The sequence below is a fragment of the Tachypleus tridentatus genome, chromosome 4 (genome assembly GCF_004210375.1).
Source record: "Tachypleus tridentatus isolate NWPU-2018 chromosome 4, ASM421037v1, whole genome shotgun sequence".
NCBI classification, from domain to species: Eukaryota; Metazoa; Arthropoda; class Merostomata; order Xiphosura; family Limulidae; genus Tachypleus; species Tachypleus tridentatus.
In genome coordinates this window covers 66,470,082-66,494,540 of record NC_134828.1, presented here as the reverse complement: position 1 = coordinate 66,494,540, position 24,459 = coordinate 66,470,082, and the positions used below count along the sequence as shown (strand labels likewise).

The window sequence follows — 24,459 nt, the reverse complement described above, 5'->3', positions numbered from 1 at the left end:
GAATGTACATTTCTTGGTACTAGTCAAAAGGTTTTCCTGTCAATTTGTACTAATAAATTTCTTCATTAAGACAGAGAATAAGTTATTTTGTATCTGTTCCTTCCAGAGGTAGTTGAAAAAGGTTTGAGGTTTTTAATATGCGAAGATATGTCTGAGCTTCTGGCTTTCCTCATGTTACAGTTTTCCTCGACTGATGTTGAGCTATACCTAATTCACTTCTACTTTATTACAGTAAGTAAGCTTTAGCTACTTTCTCCAGATTCTAGTTTTTGAAGTTATCCTACTTCCTCTTAACCGTTTTTTAGTTGGTTTTATTCAACCAGGAAATATTTACATTAAGGTAATCATGACTAGATGCAAGACATAAAAATGGATCTACTGGGAGCATGAGACATTCGCTATGGACTGTAATCCACTGTGAAGTTGTTTACTTTTTCTCACTTAAAGAAGAGTACTCAATAACTTGAAACAAAGAAGAACTAGTTGTTTTTTAGGTGGGAGTTTGAAGAGCCAGGTTTATAAATAAATAATGTTTCTGTTGCAATCCACCTCTTATTTATTTATTAAGTAAATGAATGAATTATGAATAGCTGTGAGTATGTAATGATATCATACACTTTGTTTCATGAATGTTATTGACTTAAAAATTTAAGACATTTTTTTATTATAATTCATATTCCATTTAAAAGAAACTTTTGTATGGTGAGCTTAGTATATGGATTTGGGATTAATATAAATATAAGACGGCTAAACATTCTGAGTTCTTAATTACAAGATTATGGCAGAAAATATTTCTAATAGCAAATGGTACTCAACTGTTGATTCAGTGGCTTTCGGATTATTATAGGTTTCAGTTTTGTTGTGTATTCATGTAAGTGTTCTAACAGGCAGAAGCATAAAAATTATTTATGGTGCAAGAGATTCTACTGATAGTAAATGGTAAACAACTTTGTAGTTATGGACAGATATTTCCATTGTCACAAATATTACATTTATCTTACTTATGACTCCTGTAAAAGAGAGAAAATGTAAACACTTCTCACATAAATTTTTAAGACTTTCTCTGTTAAATGACATATTTAAATTACTTTTGTAAATCTAGTTACAGTCAAAAACATTATATAAAATACAGGTTTAAGAAAGAACCTCTTACCCATATGGTTCTGGTGCAAATTTTTACAGCCAATTGGTTGTTTGTAGAATTGTTTAACTGATCAGCATTAGAAATTGTACTTCAAAACGTTATTCTCAACTTGATGGTTTGGCTGAATATATTAGAAGGCCCTTGTGTGTTTGTAAATTCTGGCCTGATTGATAGGGATAGTCACAGATCATAGTGGTATATACAGATATGGTCAATTGATTGTTTGCTCGACTTGCTGATGTTTGGACACAAAATGTAACACCTAGTGAACATGATGTATGATTCACTTTCTAAAGTTGTTCTACAGTGTTCACTAAGCCTGCGACCTGAGAGAAATATCATATCAGTGTCAAAGTGCCCAGAATTAGCCGATATTGGGATTATATTTAGGCAATCACATCTGTGTGCTCTGCACGTCCAGATGTCTCTGATGTATGTATATTCTAATTGCATGAGTTATGCTTCAAAACTCGTCTTCAAGTAAATCGTGCACTTTTGAGACCACAAAAGGGACACATTTTCATTGGAACACCAAACAAGTATATGTATTAGATGAAGTTGATATTAACTTATGTTTATTTTCCTGTAAACCTTTAAAAAAAATTCTCATATTATTTGTTATTTTCACATGTAAGTATACTTACTAATCAGATTTTTGTATAAATCAGATAATAAAATATTGTAGAATTCTATAGGTTGGATCAGAATATATGGATTCACAAAGATTTACATCAGGTATATCAGTATGCCAATGCAATATTTTACACTTGAGCATATCTAAGGTATAAAATAAGAGATTCAATATATACACATGATTCAACGCATGGGTGACAGGTACCGAATGCTTGTTGTTTACTTAACTATTCCTTTGATATACGTTCATTATTCAGTTTCTTGAATTCATGGATAATGAACAATTATACTAAAAGTTTTCTTGCTGATATCATTTGCACATATCTCTAACCCTAATAGATAGATCATGCAAGATTTTTGTTATCTGTGAATGTTCCATGTTCTAACACCAAAACTTCTACATAGTAACTACAAGATTACAACAGTGTTTCGGTGTACACTTTAAGAATTATCAGAAGTCTGTAATTTACTACCTTTATAATTGATTGACTTTAATGAAAAAGATGTAATTCCACACATAAAATTAACGTGTATTTGAGTCACTGAACCAGTTTAAAACTAAATATACAAAAATGCATACCTCAAGAGAAATGCAAAATTAAAAACAACCTTTTATTTTTTGTTTTAATGTTACAAAAACCTTGATAATGTTTCATCAAGTCCAGTGTAGAAGGCCCAAACATGAAGGTTTATGTAATATAATAGAATACTCTTCCTTAGTAAGGCTAAACTTTAAAAAAACAAAAACAAAATCATTTTAGACATTGTTATTCACCCAGTATCTAAAATTGAGTATAAACTTAACTAACTAAAACGTAATAAGTTAATATGCCCAACCTAATATGGAGGCATTATAGTACACCTTTTAATACATTAATATCTTAGTCAAATCCAGGTGTTGTTCCAGGAAATGGTACAAATGGTCCATCAACCATGTGATGGCAGGCTATGTTCGGTTTTAAGTTTACAATAATTGACCATTCAGATGTGTAATATTATATTAAAGTCAGTACCAAACTGTAATGGTTTTGTAACTTGTATGAGTAGGGATACTTCACTGATATGAGTAACTAATATTTCCAAAAATAATAGTCAAAATTAAATACAACAGATGTTGACGATTAGTCAGTTTTGTCGTTGAGATGATATTCGGATTTTTTGCCGTTTGCTTGAATTACTGACTTTTTATAATCCTGTAAATAGGATTTCATGTAAAAGTTGGTGAACAAAATAATAAGAGAAACGACGTATAAAAACTGGATCGTCCCAAACCAGATCGGATAACCACAGTTGTTGATAACTCCACTTAGAATGTGAGATGACATAGCGAAAAATTGAATCTGGATGGAATGAGAAAAAACAACAACTGCTACAACAAGTCAACTCTTAACTCTGGAAACGATTTTTTATGTTAAATTGCAATATTGTCTTAACTAATGAGCATTATGAAACAAAGAAGCGGTAATAAAATAGCCTCAGAAACGGATCTAACTTTATATGAATGGTTGGTTATTCATCATAGTTAAACCGTGTCATTGTTAGTAAACAACTCAAATCTACGTTTTCGTATTTTGATTACTGCTACTGTTTCCATTCACAGAGCGAGTTCATTCATTTTATTCCAATATACATTGTTTAATTGTTAATTTTAGGTTTAATATATGTTTAGTAACATTATATCTACTTTATAAAAAAATTGTATATAGACTGCTAAGGGCCTGGCATGCCCAGGTGGGTTAAGGCGTTCGAGTCGTAATCCGAGGGTCGCGAGTTCAAACCCTTGTCACACCAAACATGCTCGCCATTTCAGCCATAGGGGCGTTATAATGATACGGTCAATCCCACTATTCGTTGGTAAAAGAGTAGCTCAAGAGTTGGCGATGGGTGGTGATGACTAGCTGCCTTCTCTCTAGTCTTACATTGCTAAATCAGGGACGGTTAGCGCAAATAGTCCTCGTGTTGCTTTGCGCGAAATTCAAAAACAAACAGATTGCTAAGTCTTAATATGTTTATAGCCACAAACGAGATCACACATGCACTGCACAAAACAAGAGATGGATATTGCATTCTCACACTTATTTCGCTCTGCCCCTTGCTGGTTCATAGATGAGCTTGTGGGCTTATAACGTTAAAAATCAAATTTCTATAACCGCGATGGGCAGAGCACATCTAGCCCATTGTGTAGCTTTAAGCTTAACAACAACAACAAAAGTATCTCTCTAGTTTTAACCAAAATGATTGGGGAAAAACTGCCCACAGAATACTAACTCGTATCGTTAGAAATGAATATACACATAGCGTGTTTCCAAGGGCACTGCTACGTATCAATTCAGTGTTCAACGTAATTGTTGTAGAGAGTTTTCCTTGTTTATTTTTAACGTAGGTTGTTTTGTGTTGGAGATTAATATCCATAAGAATTCGCAACAACTGCAGGGAAAATACCGGAGATACGGTACTTGAAAAAAGCTTCACCGATCATGTTTAAAGTTCTTGTTCATGTTGATATTAATAAAGACTGCCATAAAAAATACTATCTGTGCTACGACAAAACTGTCTTCTGTAATCACATTTTCCCCAAATCTATTTCAAAATCGCTATTTGTTTTACAAGAAATACCAAAACAACTAGTATTATCAAACAAGGTTAAACTTTTACGAAATACAAAGTCCGTTTCGGATTTTTCGCGAAAAATTACACAAAACCTATCTTCGCATAATCATCCCTAATTTGGAACTGACAGACAACAGGAATGGCACCTACTAACTCTTCGGCTGGCCAGGTAGTTAAGGCGCTCGACTCATAATCTGAGGGTTGCGGGTTCGAATTCCCGTCATACCAAACATGCCTTTTAAGCCGTGGGTTGTTAAAATGTTAGAGTCAATCTCACTATTTGTTGGTAAAAGAGTAGCCCAAGAGTTGGCAGTGGGTGGTGATGACTAGCTGCCTTCCCTCTAGTCTTACACTGCTAAATTAGGGACGGTTAGCACAGATAGCCCTCGAGTAGCTTTGCGCGAAATTCAAAAAACAAACTCTGTCTACTGCTGTCTGACTGGATAGTGTGATTTTATCGTTACTCTCATAGTGTACCCACGACTCCAAAGTGTGAAACTGTGTGCCCACCACTCCAAAATGTGAAACTGTTTTTACAACAAAGGGAAACGAACCGTAAGTTCTTGGGTTCGTAGCCTGAGATTTGTATTTAATGGTATTTCAAAGTTTAACGTTTCGCTTGTGAAAAAAATGGGCGTAGCACAAAAGTATCTCTAATTTAATGTTTGTTTGTTTGTTTTGGAATTTCGCACAAAGCTACTCGAGGGCTATCTGTGCTAGCCGTCCCTAATTTAGCAGTGTAAGACTAGAGGGAAGGCAGCTAGTCATCACCACCCACCGCCAACTCTTGGGCTACTCTTTACCAACGAATAATGGATTGACCGTCACATTATACACCCCCACGGCTGGGAGGGCGAGCATGTTTAGCGCGACGCGGGCGCGAACCCGCGACCCTCGGATTACGAGTCGCACGCCTTACGCGCTAGGCCTAATTTAATGAAGCAAACAATCAGGTTATAAAGAAACCAGCAACAAATACGACATAAAAAAGTAGAGTAAAAATTAACGAAACAAACAGCCAGGTTAAAAAGAACCCGCATAAATAGGGCAAACAAAAACAGGGTAAAAATTAATGAAAGAAACAGCCAGGTTAAAAAGAGCAGGCAAATAAACGTGAGGTATAAACTGCAATCATGGTAACAACATTAATTCAGAACTACGATCCCACAGCGGTAGAAATACACAGTCTATGAAAGTTAACTTAGCGAAGTCTTAGGACACACATCTAACACCCCTTTAGATTTGTCTTCACTCGAATAGAGAGGTAGTCAAGTGACTGTAAAACCTCTGTAAATTAGCAGGTGAAAAGGTAATCGCTTCTCACAAACAATCGTTTAAGTAAAAATATAACAAAGAGTAAAAAGAAAGATATACAAGAATAAAGGTAAAAAATACTAGAATTCAACCCCTTCGAAATTGCAGCCACGAAATATAGCACCTAGCTTATTCTCTAACCAGTATGCTGTTAACATGTTGCTTAATTATGTAAATATACAACGTAAGTGAATCAGACATCCAAGGTTAACTTGTGCACAGGTAAACCTGTATTTACAGTAATGATGCGTGGTTCTTATAAAGAATCATGCCATGTTCGTATATCTATAAAATGGATACTATACAGTTGAAAAATAAATCAGTTATTTAATTAAAGTATGTGACAGCAGCACAAGTGAGAATAGTGTAGATTTTATACATCTAACACAAAAATATTTTCAAAGTAAAATATAAAGGTATAGTATGTTAAAAAGACATTACGTATAGCAGTAATAAATGATATAATTGTTATTGGCGTATACCATCACCTAATTAAATTATTAAGTAGTTATCTATCTCCTGCATAGCTTTTCACCAATTCGTTTATGTCACACGCTTTGACTGCTATTCTGTTGCCGTGTTCATTAAAGTTCTGATTTGATTTTGTTTTTTGAATTTCGCGCAAAGCTACACGAGGGCTATCTGCGCTAGCAGTTCCTAATTTAGCAGTGTAAGACTAGAGGGAAAGCAGCTAGTCATCACCACTCACAGCTAACTCTTGGGCTACTCTTTTACTAATCAATAGTGGAATTGACCGTCACGTTATAACACCCCCACAACTGAAAGGGCAAGCATGTTTGGTGTGACTGGGATGAAGTTCTGATAACAGAATCTCATATGAGGCGGAAAACGTAGTCGAAAAACTGAAGTGGCGAATAATTTCGTACTTATCGAACATAAAGTGAATATATTTTTTATTTGGTTATTTTGTGTTTGGGTTACCCATGAAATCTTAAGAAAGACTGCTTGTAATTACTGAGTGTCCAAATTCGATTAAGCGTTCTCTGGTTTGTTACCTTCCCAACAGAGGTCTCTCCACTTGCAGCAAGCTGGCAACCTTCATGATAAAAAAGTAACATATGTCTGTGTATCAATCCAACTTACTTCCAACATAAAGATAGTTATTATCAACAACAAGTGGAAATACCATCCTCACTAAACCTCTACACACAGGACATTACGAAGACAGCACTCTCAAAACAGTTGCACTGTAAACTAGAACTCAGCTCGGTTGTGTTGATGATACATACTCATGAATTTACAGGAATCACACAAATACTGATTGAGCTGCCCAACTATTGTAAGCACGGGTGTCGCTGACTTCCTCCTTTACAAAGAAAATACGATTTGTAATATAGAATTGCCAGGGACAATAATGAAAAACACACCATTATATCCTATCCTTAGAAATGAGTATATCTTCCATTGTGAACATGGATTTCAATACATTAGAGAAAACGAACACATTCAGAGTAATTTATGTTCAGTAGCCCATCATGTAAGAGACGACTATACAGTGAAATTAAATAATACCAAAATAAAGGGAAGGAAACTTGTTTGTTTGTTTGTTTTTTGGAATTTCGCACAAAACAACTCGAGGGCTATCTGTGCTAGCCGTCCCTAATTTAGCAGTGTAAGACTAGAGGGAAGGCAGCTAGTGATCACCACCCACCGCCAACTCTTGGGCTACTTTTTTACCAACAAATAGTGGGATTGACCGTCACATTATAACGCCCCCACGGCTGGGAGGGCGAGCATGTTTTGGCGCGACTCGGGCGCGAACCTGCGACCCTCAGATTACGAAGCGCACGCCTTAACGCGCAGGGAAGGAAACATTGGTAAAAGAAGCTATGTCTTAAGTAAGTAAACATAGAGTTAATCTGGTACATCAGCCAGCAAAACCCGGATATACTGAAATCATTCAGCTCTTAATGAGAAAGACTACAAATAAGTGGATAACAACCAGCTTTTCTTATAAAAAGTATAGAATCTAGTTCCAGTTCCTGCTGCTATATAAGTCTTCATCAAAGCTTTTCATGAGATGGTGGTAAATAATCTGTCAAAACATGAGATATACACTAATCAGCCTTTCAAGAAGAAAATACTGAATTTGATCCCAGTTCCAAGTATCACATAGTTCTTATTAGACATTCCCTGAAGATGGCAGCAAATGTGTAGCCTCAGTGTATAATGTTGTTATTTTTTATTACGCACGAAGCCACACAAAGGGTTATTTGTGCTTTGCCCACCACGGATATCGAAACCCGGGCTGTGTAAGTCCGTAGAAATACGTCTTTGCTAATGGGAGGCGTGTAGAATATAAACTAATTATCAATGATTTAACAAGAAGATTGTATCTAAGTAATTAGACTTGTGTGATTAGATACCGACAATAACAACGATTGATATTTCGAATCTATAAAATATTCCATTAAGTACAGAATACATATTCCACTATTACTGAAAGTTTCTCGTTATTGTATGGGTATTAAAACAATAATTAAGAATAACGTTTCGACCTTCAAGTTAACAAAAAGAGCTCTGAATGTAAGATATCCCTAATTAACAAGTTATCACAACATGCACATATATCTATTTATTTATAGGAATTAATATCGTTATCCACAACAGGCCAAACAAACGTTTAGCTTTAGCCATCAACTACGTACCTCATGAACCTGGATGTACGATCTTATGGTTTATTTTGTAAATAACATTGTTTACTTTTAACAGATTCTGCTTCGGTATATTTACAAAATGCACTATGTCAACACTCGATCAAAACGCTGTTTTAAAAATTAAACTTTCAATAATTTTAAAAATAAGGTTTTATTAAATACTGGCTTTCATGTAGTTTGTTTGTCAAGGTATTCTTTACGACCATGCAAATATGGTGACAAACCTGGAAACAGACTAACTTAAATAATTTTTGCTGAAAAAGAAAGCCAAGTTTTAAATTATCCACGTTTAATAAGTTCAATAGTTCAAAAGGAAACTCTGTTATGCATTTGTGTCAGTACCACTTTAGCATAGCAATTTTATAATAATTTTCATTACCCTATTTCTAGGGTATCTGTGTTACAACCTTACCAGTTGTAGATGGGTGAGGTGACGTTTCCACCATAGATGCTTCTGCATGTGAGGTCCTAAAGCTGCCAGGCCGTAGTATGAATACATGATCACGTGAACAAAGGAGTTCAGGAGAGCGATAAAAAAATCTGAAAGAAGATTAAGCGATTTGAATATCTATTCAAATAGTCCCTAATAATCGAATTATTAAACAAAATCACTCCTTTTCGAAAGTTTTTGGTGTGTTCTTGTACAGGTGATTTAAAAGAATCCCTCATGGACAAAGGTGCAAAGAGAAACAAATAATAATATTCTATTACAATCACTGTAACGGCAGTACTATCAAGCACAGAAAGTGTAATAAATCCAACTTGTATACTCTATTTCCAGACATATATTTCAACTATAAACAGAACAGTTTGGAATTAAACCAACCTGCTTTGTCATTATTGTTACAAATCTACGATAAAGCTTCTCTATTGTTTTTTAACGTATACGCAAATTGCATTTTTAATTTTTACTTATAGTTCTTAGATTTCAGTTTTCAGTTTGATAAAAATTAGTAACTGAGTCGTAATTTAATGTTCTCAAAATTACATCTATTTAACCTTTTATCTTCATAAGTACTTGTTTAAAACCACGACTATATGCTCAAACATTATAGTACAAAAATGTTGTTTAAAAATTAATTTTGGATTTACGTTTTAGTGGATTTTTAAAAAATTGTTATAGACTACCAGGCGCCAAAATCAATGATGTGCGTCATTTGACTATGTGATGACAAAAAGTTAGCATGCATTATAAAAACCAAAACTTAAACAGATGGATTTTAAAAATACAAAACATTAGAAATGAACATATCGAAATTATTTTACCAAGATAGCTTCCAGACTTCAGTATTTTGAATAGAGCACACAAATACAATATACTGAATTCGCTTGTTACGATGCCTTAGACAAAAATAACACACATCCATATTAAAAGCAGCAAGAAAAACTGTAAAGTTACGAACTTTGTCCGCCAGGAGCATATTTTACGCTAAGCCAGGTATTGCACACCATGGTGAAGTGATGATAGCAGTGTAGAAAGGTAACCTGTGAATTTTTTTTGCGAAGTATGAGAAATACCTGAAAAAAACAAGAAGTTACCATTATATATATAGTTACCTCAAAGGTAATACATTTCAAAATTCAGGGATTTTCTTTTCTGAAACGGTTTTAGGAAACAATTAACGTAATGAATACATAATTTTAATTGTGAATTAATAAATAAAATATGAGACACGTCTAGATGTCATAAAGTTTGCGAGTTTTTGTTTTTTAAATAATATCTTCAAAGAAATCAGAAACGGCAGGCAGTTATATTAAGCTATAACAAAACTTTGGCCCCCAGTGGCACAGAGGTATTCCATTTAGGTCATACATTTTTATCTCAAAGATTATGTGTCCATTTACATTAGAACATAAGACAAGAACAGCTCCATACAGCTGTCAAGATGTGACTCATCAGCTCAATGACATAATAAATCCAACAGTATTCTCAAGATGGCTGGTATAGATATTAGCACTTTAATTAAAATAAAGTACAGACAACGTTTCGACATCCTTAGGCGCTCCCCGCTAGTACAGCGGTAAGTCTACGGATTTATAACGCTAACATCAAGGGTTCGATTCTCATCGGTGGGCTTAGCAGATAGCCCGATGTGGCTTTGATATAAGAAAAACACACACACACACACCTTCTTAGGCCATCTTCAGTTTAACAACAAAAAAAGGAAGATAACCTAAGAAGGTCGAAACTTGTTCTGTAGTATATTTTGATTAAAATTTTAATACCCATACCAGCCATTTTGAGAATACTGTTGAATTTGTTTTGTCATTGAGCCAATGAGTCACATCTTGACAGCTGCATGGAGCTGTTCTAGTCACATGTTGTAATGTAAACGGGCACAGTGTCTTTGAGATGTGTTTCTCGCCATCACGAAATTCAAGTGTTTTCGTCAAAGTTTCGTAATTCAAATGGCCCGACATATCAAATAAATACTCGACATATGAAAAGATGATGGTCTACCGGTTGTGTTTTTGACGTTGATGGCGAACTACAATAGTGGATTTCGACTGATTATATTTCAACTTTACCTGCAAAACCACTGTCTTCACCGCGCATGTGCAGTGGAACGTTCCATGGAAAGTAGTCAATGAGGAAGTACGTTGTAATTAAACATCGCGGTAGCTAGTCTGACCCTCTCTATATTTTTAGTTTGTTTATTAAATGGGTTATCTGTGCTCTGCCTATCACTGATATCGAAACCCGGTTTCCAGCGGTATGATTTCGCAAACATACCGCTGTGCCACTAAGGAACTTATATGAAGTCAAGCACAAAGCTAAATAATTGGCTATCTATGCTCTGCCTACCACGGGTGTTGAAACCCAGTGTTTAGAGTTGTAAATCCGCAGACATACCGTTGTAGCAGTTGGAGAAGGGCTATATTTTTAAACCGAATTTACACGAATTACAGAAAATGACTCAGATGACAAAGAAAAATCAGGAAAACCGCGAATCCGTGGAAAATTCGCATTGCAGTTAACAACAAACAAAACCAATAATTTAGTATTTTAATTTATGGATAAGTAATTTGCCGCCTAGGAGTTGTAACTAGCCAACTAATAGTGAGCACGTGTGTATATAAACCTTGTAAGCATCGATACTAATGTGATATTGGAAATATAATCATATTTTATCTTTCAAAATTTCTTAGAAAAACAGATATTTATATAGGTATTCTCAATACATCTCAACCATTGATCCATAGATCATACTCGCTTGGTCCTGTTTCTGTGTCATGGCTTCTTGGAGTGGGGTCATATTCATTCCAAGGAATGTTATAAAGACCTGTACACATTAGTACGAATTTGGGGCTTATACTCCTTGATTAATAAGAATGATCAATAACTTAGATAATTTAACGATTGACCACTAGGATTCTGGACTGATTTCACAAAATTAAATTTCAATATTCCACCTTCCATTTTTGTTCAGTGTGAAAATATTTTTTGCTTTTTCCTGCTTTGCTCGAACACAAGTTGAAATCTCAGAGGAGAACTAAGAGTTGGCCAGAGTTCAAAATTTACAATTACACTGAATGAATAAGGTCAGTCTCATTTGTACATTTGTTTTCCTTTTAGTACTCGCGTTCCTTTTGCTATGCTAGCAGTACGTTTCCGGAACCTACAATTTGCGAATAATTGGTGCTTTTCTGGCAAATGTCATTGTATCTGACCTAAACGTTTCAATAAAATAAGACATGAAGAAATTCATAATTAAATTATTTAATTATGTTTTGGCGCCTATAAAATAAAATTTTATTCTGTGCAAGATATTTTCAAAACGTGTGTTTTTGTATTCTAAATACGTTTTTTGATGTATATCAATGTACTTAGCCAGGATTAAATTTGCTTCGGCAACTAGGTGTAACAGCGACATTTTGATATTTTGAAAATTGCAGAAAGAAATGATTAACGAAGAAATATTCTTATTCACGTGCTAAACACAATTTTTCAAAATATTTAGGCATTATGTCGCATGGGGGTTCGTGATTTTGTTGGTTAAATGATCTCTAATATAATATATATATATAAATCAGTTGTTTTTTCGTTATGCCCCGTTCTTCTATCGCTCAGCAACAAAACTATTATCTGATATTGTTATCTTACGTATGTAAATAACATAACGAAGATTCACGAGGGCTGGATGAATTCAAATTTTTTTTAGATTGATTTAGTTTATACATATACTTAGCTTGACGCACACATCTCGAAAATCTTGACGAATTTTAAAGTCAACTAAGTTTAAGATCAGTGACCATAATTCGTAAGTGTTTATAAGTTTTTCAAAATTTTTATCAGTTTTATTATTACTTTTTTCAGATAAACCGTTTTCTCTTTCTTTCTTTTTTTTTTTTTTAATTTCGCGCGAAGCTACACGAGAGTTATTTGCGCTAGCCGTCCCTAATTTTGCAGTGTAAGACTTGAAAGAAGGCAACTAATCATCACCACCAATCGCCAACTCTTGGGCTATTCTTTTACCAATGAATAGTGAGATTGACCTTCACATTATAACGCCCCATGGCTGAAAGGGCGAGCATGTTTGGTGCGACAGGGATTCGAACCCGCGACTCTCAGAATACGAGTCGAACGCCTTAACCACCTGCCGTGCCGGGCCGTTCTTTCTTTCTCCCAGACGTATTACCATTAGTCGTAATTAATGACGGCACTTGAAGTTAATGTTTAGGTTTGACCTTTGTATGGAGTTTGAATACAGGAAAAAAAGTCACAATACAAACAAGAACACATATATATATTTACAAGCACTTATATAAAATATATTTATTAAACAGAAAGGAAATGGTTGAATCATATTTTTCTGAGGTGAATATGTCAATCAGTTTCATATTTGTTTGTTTTATTACTCTAATTATTTATGGTATTTGAATAAAATGTGACTTTATTTCCTTTCACCTAACGTTTTTATCACAAATATTAGGCCTACTGGTTTTGAATAGTTCTTCTTTCGGTGTTTAAACCTTAATTTTTAGATTATGTTATCTAATTAGAAAAAAACATGTTCTAAGATAGTTTTTTTTTAAACAAAACTCCAACATTTCATATTTTGACGGGTCGAGTGAGACTTTAAACATACATATAAGTCACCTACAAAATTTAAATTAGAATTAGACTAACATTGCACTTAATTTTTCTAATTACTGGTGGGATGTACTACACATTTTATATAGATAATGATCGATTTCATTTATTCTTTTGGCTGTTAATTACTTATATAATTGTATTAAGCATAAAATAAAATTAGTCGATTTGTTTGTTTATTTATTTGCAATTCGACACAAACCTGTACACACCACGGGTATCGAAACCAGGTTTTTGACTTTATAAGTTTTGAGACAAAGTTTTGCTACTTAGGGGAGCTACTCAATATGAGGACTTAGAATTAAATCGAGAAGCTCCCTACTGGTACAGTGGTATTTTTGAGAACTTACAACGATAGAAACTGGGTTTCGACACCCGTGGAGGGTAGAGCGCAGATACTTCATTGTGTAGCTTTGTGCTTAACTTCAAACAAATCGACAATATAGTGGATAACTTCTTTGTTTTAGTAAGATCGTAAAAATGCTATCCTAGAAGTTACCCAAACTTTGTATTTTTTATATACTGAATTTCACCTTACATATCTATTTAAGGTAAAGTTTTACTGTTCTAACAGAAGATATATTTTCATTATTAAAACTGATAACTTATAAATACGTGTAAATTTGGACCTACGAATAAAATCAACGACATTATTGATATATTTTAAGAGATGAGATTTAAAATCTCGACTGATCATTCAAATACTCATATGGCAATGAGAAAAAATTATTACTTTAAATCGAATAAACTCACCGTGTCCAGGAGTTCGAAAATCTTAGAAATATAAAACCACCACATGAGATTTGCCATCTATAAAAACAAAGAGAGTAATAATATAGATACTTATAAATGATTACAATATGCTTTCCATAAATAATACGCTATTCAGTTTAATTATAACACACATCATAAGATAATTTACCTACATCTAAACTATGAATAAACTTTTCCTAAATATACAAAACTGTAACTTGGGTCCTTCTTCAGGTACTAACCATACATACAAATAAACTAATTCGAGAAAAAATACACAGTACACACCAAGTATTCAGTGGAAATGTCAGTTTCAGTTGCTAGCAGAAGGCTCAAAAACAAATTGTTTAATACTGATATCACAGAGCTTTATTAAACTAGAGAGTTCTAAATTATTTGGTTGCTAATATAGCAGAAAATCAGCTGATATTTTTTGTTATTAGGTTGTAATAGATCACACTCTTTATGAATATCTTCGTTAAGCCAAGTAGGGCAATATACACATTAATATTATTCGTTGTCAACGGTCATAAATAGCAGAAACTCTCAAGTAATCTTTCTGTCCTGCCTATATTTCCCAAGATTTTTCGGCCATTGATGGTAACTTGCCGCATTTTAACAATTGTTACAAGACGCGGATCCCACCAAGTTATAAAATTCAATATCGTTATTATCTTAACATAGATTTGGATTTGTGAGCAACTAAAACTGTGACATTTCAGCCTGAAGATGGCCCGATCCTACGTGCTGAAAATAAATAAGTATTACTCTTGTAAAGTCGATTTCAATATCAAATTTGTAACAATTAGTTCAATAAATGTATACATATTTCAAATAACAATAAATCACTTTATATTTTGTTCTACAATAACAGATATGACAGAATAATTTGATCATTTGAACATACACATAGGGCGTGCGTTGGTACAATGATATATTTCCGGATCGAACCTGTGCGCACTTTAAGTATTGAACGCGCCATAAAAGTGAGAGCAATTCCTTTAATAGATGGTAGGGCGCTTCTGACTGCCTGTCTCTCTCTGATTAGTAGTGCATATAACGGATTTACTGTTGTACATTTATTTTAATATCTACGTTTGTTTCAGTTTAATACATGTAACGGATATTGTTAAATGTGTATTGGGCAAGTTCCACCTATTCTCTACATTTGTAAACGATTCTTGAGTGTAAGAATCAACAATATATGTTTTACGAAAGCACTAGCATATGTTCGAATATTGTTGTCAACTGAATATTCGAGAATCATTTGCGTCTTGTGAAACGTCGATAACGTATTCATCTTCCATACCGAATACAGGGCTTAATATTGTTTGTTTGTAAAAGTTTTGCATGTAAATTAGAATTAATTCGCTCTCCGTGAACCGTCGACAAAAGATTCAGTACCAGACCAAAAAGAAGACTCAGTATTGTTTGAAAGTTTGTGAAACTTTTGTATATAAACCATTATTTGTATGAACCAGTGTTATAAATTGTATTATTGTTTCTATGTTAAAATACATGTGTTAATGATGAAAATTGTATGCATCGACTTTGTCCGCAAATATCATAAATCTAACACATATCGACATTTAATTAACTTCTAAATTAAAATTACAAGTTCCAGCTATTCAAAATCGTAATAGTAACGTATGTAACATAATAAATCGGAGACTCGTCCGAGATAAATTATAAAACGTAACATGCTAAATTTGGAATGGCGGCAAAGAGTCTTTGTAGCATTTCTGTAAATATAAACATTACTAACACAATGAAAGTATAGACCACGTTATACCAGAAACTTCTTACGCAATGAAAATGGGAGGATAGTTAGGCTAAATGTTTGTTTGTTTTTGGAATTTCGCACAAAGCTACTAAAGGGCTATCTGTGCTAGCCGTCCCTAATTTAGTAGTGTAAGACTAGAGGGAAGGCAGCTAGTCATCACCACCCACCGCCAACTCTTGGGCTACTCTTCTACCAAAGAATAGTGGGATTGACCGTCACATTATAACGCCCCCACGGCTGAAAGGGCGAGCATGTTTGGCGCGACGGGGATGCGAACCCGCGACCCTCAGATTACGAGTCACACGCCTTAACACGCTTGGCCATGCCGAGCCTAGGCTAAATGTAACTTCCGTGTTATCTTTCTGATCACAATACTTTCGTTTTATGGAATTAAGAATAGTATGCTCATACAAAGATAGACGTATAAGCTGTTAAATAATATTTCCAAATACATACCATATATATTACATTCTTTTATCTGCATTATTGTAATAATTACTGTTATTATCATTATTATTCTACTGTACTCAATTTCCAATTTTTTTCTCTATTATAGTAATTATGGTTACAATAGTTATTTTAAAGGTAAATATTTTTCAAAACGAAGCCTATACTTTAATACTTGATGTTTTGCCTTTTAGCGTTGATTCTCTTAATCGGCGTATATTAAGTTTTAAAGGACCCATTCGCACAGGTGACTTATAACGCTAAAAAAAAAAAGAGTTTCAATATCCGTGGTTGGCACAGCTCATTGTGTAGCTTTTTGCTTAACTACAAACGAAGAAAAAATTAACGATATATGGTTTAACAGAAATATCTTATTTCAGATTTTATACCTTCTGAACACTTAAATTACGATGTAATTTTCAACCTGAACGACAAATTATGTGACTGTTGGCTTAACAACTAGATCAGAAAACACTTGAATTCAAATCCAGCCATTCCTGAATTGAAGATATTGATTAAATAGAATATAGACATACTGTAGCATCCTCCGCCATGAGGGCTAACAGAAGGGTGAGATTACAGCATCTCTAACCCTAGACTATTAAATTTCGTAGCCGTAGACAACAACCATCTGGCCAAGCCCTTACAATTGCAGTTGAATTTTTTATGACATTGGTTAAGTAAGTGATGGTTGATAAAAAATTAAAAGAAATAAAAGAAAAAAACAAAACATTTATTATATATCATTAGTAATTACGATTAAACACCAAGCAATCAGATGGAAAATTTCAAAGGTTTTACCATACCTCAGTAAAGATAAATCTAATGAAAAAAGGCTAAAGGTAATGAACCACAGTTTGATACATTAATGCTACAAAGAAATTGTTACCTGGGAAAATTCAGTAAAACAACAGCATAGGTAACGAAGCAGAATCAAGATTAGCAAACTGTATATTTAATACTACATAAGGACGAATGCAAGGAAAATTCTTTTTAAATCAAGACAGACGTTTTTTACAATTAAGTTTAGAAAAATACATTATGATAATATTGTGATTAGGTAAATAATATCAGTAGCAAATTAAAAATAACAGAAACAGATTTAAACAAGAACCTTTTAAATTCAGAAGTATTACAAACCAATTCTCACCTTAATGACACGTGGATGTGATGACTTTTCCACACCTTGACAGACAATGTTGTATTTGGACTCAATCGCTGAATGAAATATCTGAAACAGTTGGCAAAGGATGTTGGTAAAATGATTCCATGTTTACCGTATTTTCCGCCTAATAAGCCGAATTTCTGGCCCTAAATTTTGGACCTGATTTTCGTTACGGGTCATTCTCTGGTGTTATTAGGGGGCATTTTTAAATGACTCGGCTTATTGGCCGATCGTTAATCCACTTGATGCATCCTTCGTCATCCATCCATCCGTTTTCTTGTACATGGACGATTTTTCGGAAATTTCTTCTTCTTAGGTTTTTCTTTTGAAATGTTTTTGTCCCATTTAAGACTGAAAATTACCATAGGCGGTAATTTTGTCCAATCAATCATTTGTAGAGGGTAGTTGTGTTTTGGCGATGAAATCACGTTAAGACTACAGTGAAACGTTGTTTCTGGAATTTCATTGGTTACCTAATTACAGTGAGTGGAGCCAATAACGAATGACATATTGATTCCATCTCTGTCTCAATACGACACGTTCTGCTTTACTACAGAACGCCAATGATCACACACAACATGCATGCTGACGCTGAAACGAGACTAAGAAATCATTTTGAAGAAACTTGTCACTTCTTAAAAATGGCTTCGGCTTATTGGGCGGTAATAAGCAAAAACCCTCATTTTCAGAGCTGAAAATTGGCCTCGGCTTATTCGGCGATTCGGCTTATTAATCGGAAAATACGGTAATTCATAAAAATAAAGTTACATCTAATTTCATTAACAGATAGCTTTATAGAACTGGATATAGTAAGTTATTTTTTGAAATATAATCCTTATATTTAAAAAAAAAATGCGTGTTGGTTGATTAGTTTTTAAATTGTGCTCGAATGACACGTATGAATACGCATAACATCCTACGACGTAGATCATACATAACATGGCCCGGCATGGCCAGGTGGATAAGGCACTCGACTCGTAATCCGAAGATTGCGGGTTCGAATCCCCATCACACCAAACATGCTCGACCTTTCAGCCGTGGGGACATTATAAAGTTATGGTCAATTCCATCATTCGTTGGTAAAAGAGTAGCCCAAACGTTGGCGGTGGGTGGTGATGACTAGGTGCCTTCCCTCTTGTCCTACACTGTTAAATTAGGGACGGCTAGCGCAGATAGCCCTCGTGTAGCTTTGTGTGAAATTTAAAACAAAACAAAACCTACAAATCTGTTTAAATTGAAACATGCTTATAATGCTTACAGACAAGTAACCGATGATTATTAAGAACGTTGTACAGTTCAGGTTCACGGTGTAGCATAGGAAGGTGAAACTGCACTAGGATGTTAATAGTTTTATACAGATACAAATGCCACCATGTATTCATATCTAATCAATAGTGAAAAGGTGCTCTTCCAGCGTCCAGAATGTATTACATCTGTGTGACAATGGACATCACAGCAACAACGTGCATCTCATCTAGATAACTGTATCCCAGCGGTCTAGTACTGTGTGACTTTAGGTATCCCACAGCTAGAAAGTATCTAGTGTTAGTTCAAGTGAATGAAGAGGTCCTTCACGAGGAAAGTGGCGGGAAATGATTATTTCCTGATAGTGTTTTCGCAAGACGTGTTTCATCGGATTACTAATTTGAAGAGTGGCACTACCTTAGCATGATTTTTCGTTGTTTTTTTTCAATTTCGCGCAAAGCTACTCGAGGGCTATCTGCGCTAGCCGTCCCTAATTTAGCGGTGTAAGACTAGATGGAAGGCAGCTAGTCATCACCACCCACCGCCAACTCTTGGGCTACTCTTTTACCAAAGAATACTGGGATTGACCGTCACATTATAATGCCCCCACGGCTGAAAGGACGAGCATATCTGGTGCGATGGGGATTCGAACCCGCGACCCTCGGATTACGAGTTTAGTGTCTTAATAATCTGGCCATGCCGGGCATCCTAGCTTGAAAACCACACTATCTGTCACATTTCGACATTGCAGCATGGTTGTGAGCATTGCGTGGTGCCATGACTGCGTTGGTTTACAACCCATCTGCTGATGACATTTCAAAAGAAAGGAAGAAAAAGTACGGTTCAGTAATAAAGAAATTTTACGTGTGAATTAGTTTCTGGCCAGATAATGCAATTATGCGCATTGACCGAAAAGGTTAATGTATACTTCACTAGTCCGTAACATGATTGCAGGACGTCGGCCATAGACTTGAAGTTTTGCCACAAGTTGTAACATAAAACCAAAATGGGTTAAATCCGTGTTATTCCTTGTTTAAACGTAATGCAACTGGAAAGGGAAAGTCCGCAAATTGCCCTTGTGATTGAATGTTTTATTATGGCATGGCTGACCTCAGCGACAGTTTCGGTAGGTGTGGTTGATCTCCTTGTACAAGGACTTTCACAAACGCAACTTATCTCCTGAAATATTTTTAAGAACTTGCACACAGCAACAATGAAATAATCTGCCCTTTCCAGATTTTATACACTTTACAGTATTCCCTGAGAACTGCCTCTGGAATGTATCCCTCAATGTAATAACATCTCATTAATTCACCTCTCATTACACTTATCAGTTTCTTGTTAGTTCAGTTAGCTTAACTGCGATTTTCGACCTACTTACACCGATGGGAAGATTGTGAAAAAAAACAACGGTAGCGTCTCTAGTGACAATCTGAGAAAACTGTAGCACTTGTATATCACGAAACCCATGATACCTGTGTCCAATTTCACCTTCTTACGTCATTAGGTTTCCAAGATAAGATGCGTTGAACTCTGAAACTTTCTTTGTAATCATTTTGTACAAATTAAAAATTGTGCATTTTTGTTGATTGGCAATAATCCTTCGAAGAGTGCTTGCAGTTTTAATTTACGCTGCAATTTATTTTATTTCTACTGCTATTTGTATAGTAAGTGCAATAAACAGAAAGCATGCGCAGTGAGACAGTTACCAGAAATATGCATTAGCCGTCTACCAACATTGGAATAGGACTATAAAATCGACTGTTTCGATTGCCCTACTATCGACCTAAAAAAATCAGTAAAAAAAATTCAAAAGTTAGTTTATGATCTTGTCTCCGGTGTCACGTGAAGTTTTCACTATCAGAGTTTAATTTTAAAAAAGAAACGCCCTTACAGATAATCTGCAACAGTCTCAGAGATGCCATGCATACAAATATTTTGTGGGTGAGATGGGAGGGGTGAAGATATACCTAGAGATTTAAGGTTTATTGAATTACGTAACTAGCACAAATACACTCATTTACAATTTTTGTGAAATTAATATCTTTTATTCCTTTAATGCTAAAACGAGTAAAAATTACAGCATTTCTTCAAATGAAACAAGAGTATCATGTTCAGATAATGTCGTACATGATTAAGATAAATTAAAATTACGTGTCTGCGCTAAGTACAGGACAGTGTGAACATGAAGATAATTATGGTCTCACATTTTGGGCAGTTTGATGATCTCAATTTATTTTAGATGTTTTCCTTTCTGAAACGAAGCCAACACATCACAAAAACAAACACGTTTCTTTCATCTAATCAAGAAACATAATAAACAAAAGCACATACCTGATTACACAAATATAGTGACATCATCACAAGAATGAAGTTATATAAGACTAAAACAGTTCTTAGCTGCAATGGTGCCCGATTCTTCATAACTTGTAACCCGACTACGATGAATGCTACATAGCTACCCATTATGATGGCCGTTGGCACGAAGGAATCCATCAGAAACCAGTCTGCTGTGCGTGGATCTAAAAAACAATTACACAATATCAAAATAATAAACATACATGTATTAACGTAATAAAACTTGATAACTAACTTACCAAAAATCAATACTTTAAAATTACAATTATTTTATCTGTCGCAAAGTTACACAATGGGATATACGTGATGTGTCTGTCACAGACATCGAACCCTGAATTTTCATGTTATAAAAACTCAAAACACCGCGAAACATATTTATTTCTACGAGTTTCAATTTTGCACACTTAAAAGAGATGGGGTCTTTCTACAGTACAGATTATGTCTTGTAGGGAAGTCAAACACGAGAAAGACTGTTTGTTTTTGAAATTCGCACAAAGCTACTTGAGGGCTATCTGTGCTAGCCGTCCCTAATTTAGCAGTGTAAAACTAGAGGGAAGGCGGCTAGTCATCACCACCCACCGCCAACACTTGGGCTACTCTTTTACCAACGAATAGTGGGATTGACCGTCACATTATAACGCCCCACGGCTGAAAGGGCGAGCATGTTTGGCGCGATGGGGATGCGAACCCGCAACCCTCAGATTACGATTCGCACGCCTTAACACGCTTGGCCATGCCGGGCCTACGAGAAAGACAATAATTGGTTTGATTTTTTTAACGTCATACATCCTTTATTTCCATTAACCTTATACATTAATACTATCCTTTTTATATTTTACCATACTGTTAAAAACAAATACGATTTTTATGCATATACTAATAGCTTCCACAACAGGACCATCGCTCTCGCTGATGCAGGATCCATCATTTGGTTTATTTTAAATTTCGCGCAAAGCTTGTTTGTTTGTTTTGGAATTTCGCACAAAGCAACTCGAGGGCTATCTGTGCTAACCGTCCCTAATTTAGCAGTGTAAGACTAGAGGGAAGGCAGCTAGTCATCACCACCCACCGCCAACTCTTGGGCTACTCTTTTACCAACGAATAGTGGGATTGACCGTCACATTATAACGCCCACACGGCTGGGAGGACGAGCATGTTTTGGCGCGACTCGGGCGCGACCCTCAGATTACGAAGCGCACGCCTTAACGCGCTAGGCAAAGCAACACGAGAGTTATTTGCCCTAGCTATCTAATTTAGTAGCGAAAAACTAGAAAAAAGGCAGCTAGTCATAGCCATTCACCGCCAAATCTTAGGCTATTCTTTTACGAACGAATAGTGGGATTTACCGCAATATTATAATGCTTCTACGGCTGAAATGACGAGCATGTTTGGTTTGACGGGAATTCTGACCCGGAACCCTCAAACTGCGAGTCAAGCGCTCTAACCACCTGGCCGTGAGTTCACCGAAAAAACTTCACTGTGGTGTTATTATTTTATGTAGTATGTCTACGTTAGCACAGAGATATACATTTGGTTATCCATGCTTTGTTCATCGCGGAAAATCGAACCCAGGATTTTGGCATTATAAGTCTATAAATTTACTGATGACCCAACAAGGGACCATGGAAAAATAGAGTGCACAATACCTCTAAATAGTTTGGGAAAAAAAAAAGAACATTATATTCTTGGACTTAATTGTTTCAGTCTTAAATATCTTCATGTCTTGATTTCAAAAATTATTTAGGAATACATTCCTAATAAGATATTTTTCAGTAATTTTAAAAAGAGTATCAATGTTATACAACGCTGAATAAAACAAAAAATCATCGAAAAATATATATGCAATAATACGAAATATTTAAACCCTTAGTGGCACGGCGGTAGGCCTGTAGACTCACATTACTAGAAACCGGGTTTCGATACCCGTGGGAAGAAGAGCACAGGTAACACTATGTAACAAAATTTTTACTTTTTCTTGTTCCTGGGCAGAAAGTGTTATTTCCCTATTTCTTATGCCTATTTTTCTCTTCAAACTTTGCTTTCTGACCTGGGTAATGAAATTTTCAAAGTTACCCATTTTCCAGAACATTCCAGGTAGATTCAGTGCTGAGTAGCTGATAGAGAATTTTCTCAAACTTACAAAAATTTTCAAAAACTTTCTAGAATGTTGTAGAACTCATGAGAAGTTTCTAGAACTTTCCACAGTAATATATATATACAGGGGCTCACCATTCACCACTTCAGTTCAGTTCTAGCTGTCTAAGTGAACACACAGACCTCTCTGATTTTATCAGAGATGGTATCAAGAAGCTGCAAGCAATCTCCAGGCGCATTCTGCTATGTATGTGACCAATTTATCAAGACACGAGCGAAAAAGTAATCTGTGATAGCATCTGCTAAAATATGTGAAGCGTACTAGGCATATTTCGGCATACCTGTCGTGGATCAAGACAAACTCTGGGCACCTCATTTTATCTGCGAGCACTGTAAAAAACTATAGAAGGTAAGACGGACAATTTTTGCTTGCTTGAATAGTAAGATTTTATATTATACAAATTTTAGACCTTTAGACCTTTTAAAATTTATATATCTTTTATTTTTTAAATTTCCAATAGTATAGAAAAATATCGCATATAAAATATTTTGCATGAACCTCTTACACATTAGTTGTGGATAAAATAAATTTATTCATCATAATAATTTTATTTTGATCTTTTGCAGGATGGTACAGAGGGTGAAAAAGAGCCATGAAGTTCGCTATTCCAAATATTTGGCGTGAACCCATTGACCACTCAAGCAATTGCTACTTCTGCATGATGGACCCTTCCAAACGTCAGGCTGGCAAGAATGCATCTGCTATCATCTATTCAGACCTTCCATCATCTACCGCTCCAGTGCCACACTACCCTGAGATCCCTGTATCCACTCTGCCAGAGAGAGAGCAGCCATCCTCAAACAAAAGCAGCAAATCAGAAGAGGAGGTAGACGTTGAAAATCCAGATTACAATTTCAGAGGTGTAGCTGGTGAGAGAAATCCATACTACCCTAACCAAAGAGACCTCAATGACTTGATCTCAGATCTTGGTCTAACAAAGTCGAATGCCGAGCTTTGGACATATAGGCTCAAGGAGTGGGATTTGTCAGATGAAAGTGTGCAAGTTGAAAGCAGAGGAAGCGTCACCGACATGTTTTAAACTTCTTCACTCGTCAAGATGGGTTCTGCTTCTGTCACAA

At 35.2% G+C, this 24,459-nt stretch overlaps 1 protein-coding gene across 3 annotated transcripts in view; it reads right to left on the bottom strand.

The window, feature by feature from the left end:
• Positions 1-2,368: 2,368 nt before the first annotated feature.
• The window catches only part of LOC143249337 (very long chain fatty acid elongase 4-like), a 30,198-nt gene continuing 8,107 nt past the window's right edge, over positions 2,369-24,459 (bottom strand). For all 3 annotated transcript variants that reach the window (XM_076499000.1, XM_076499001.1, XM_076499002.1), the window contains 6 exons: positions 21,202-21,389; positions 17,608-17,688; positions 14,228-14,284; positions 9,783-9,897; positions 8,792-8,919; positions 2,369-3,117 (listed from right to left, as the gene is read on the bottom strand). In XM_076499000.1, coding sequence (XP_076355115.1) covers positions 2,899-3,117; positions 8,792-8,919; positions 9,783-9,897; positions 14,228-14,284; positions 17,608-17,688; positions 21,202-21,389 — 788 coding nt within the window. In that variant the 3' untranslated portion in view covers positions 2,369-2,898. The remainder of the gene's footprint in view (positions 3,118-8,791; positions 8,920-9,782; positions 9,898-14,227; positions 14,285-17,607; positions 17,689-21,201; positions 21,390-24,459) is intronic.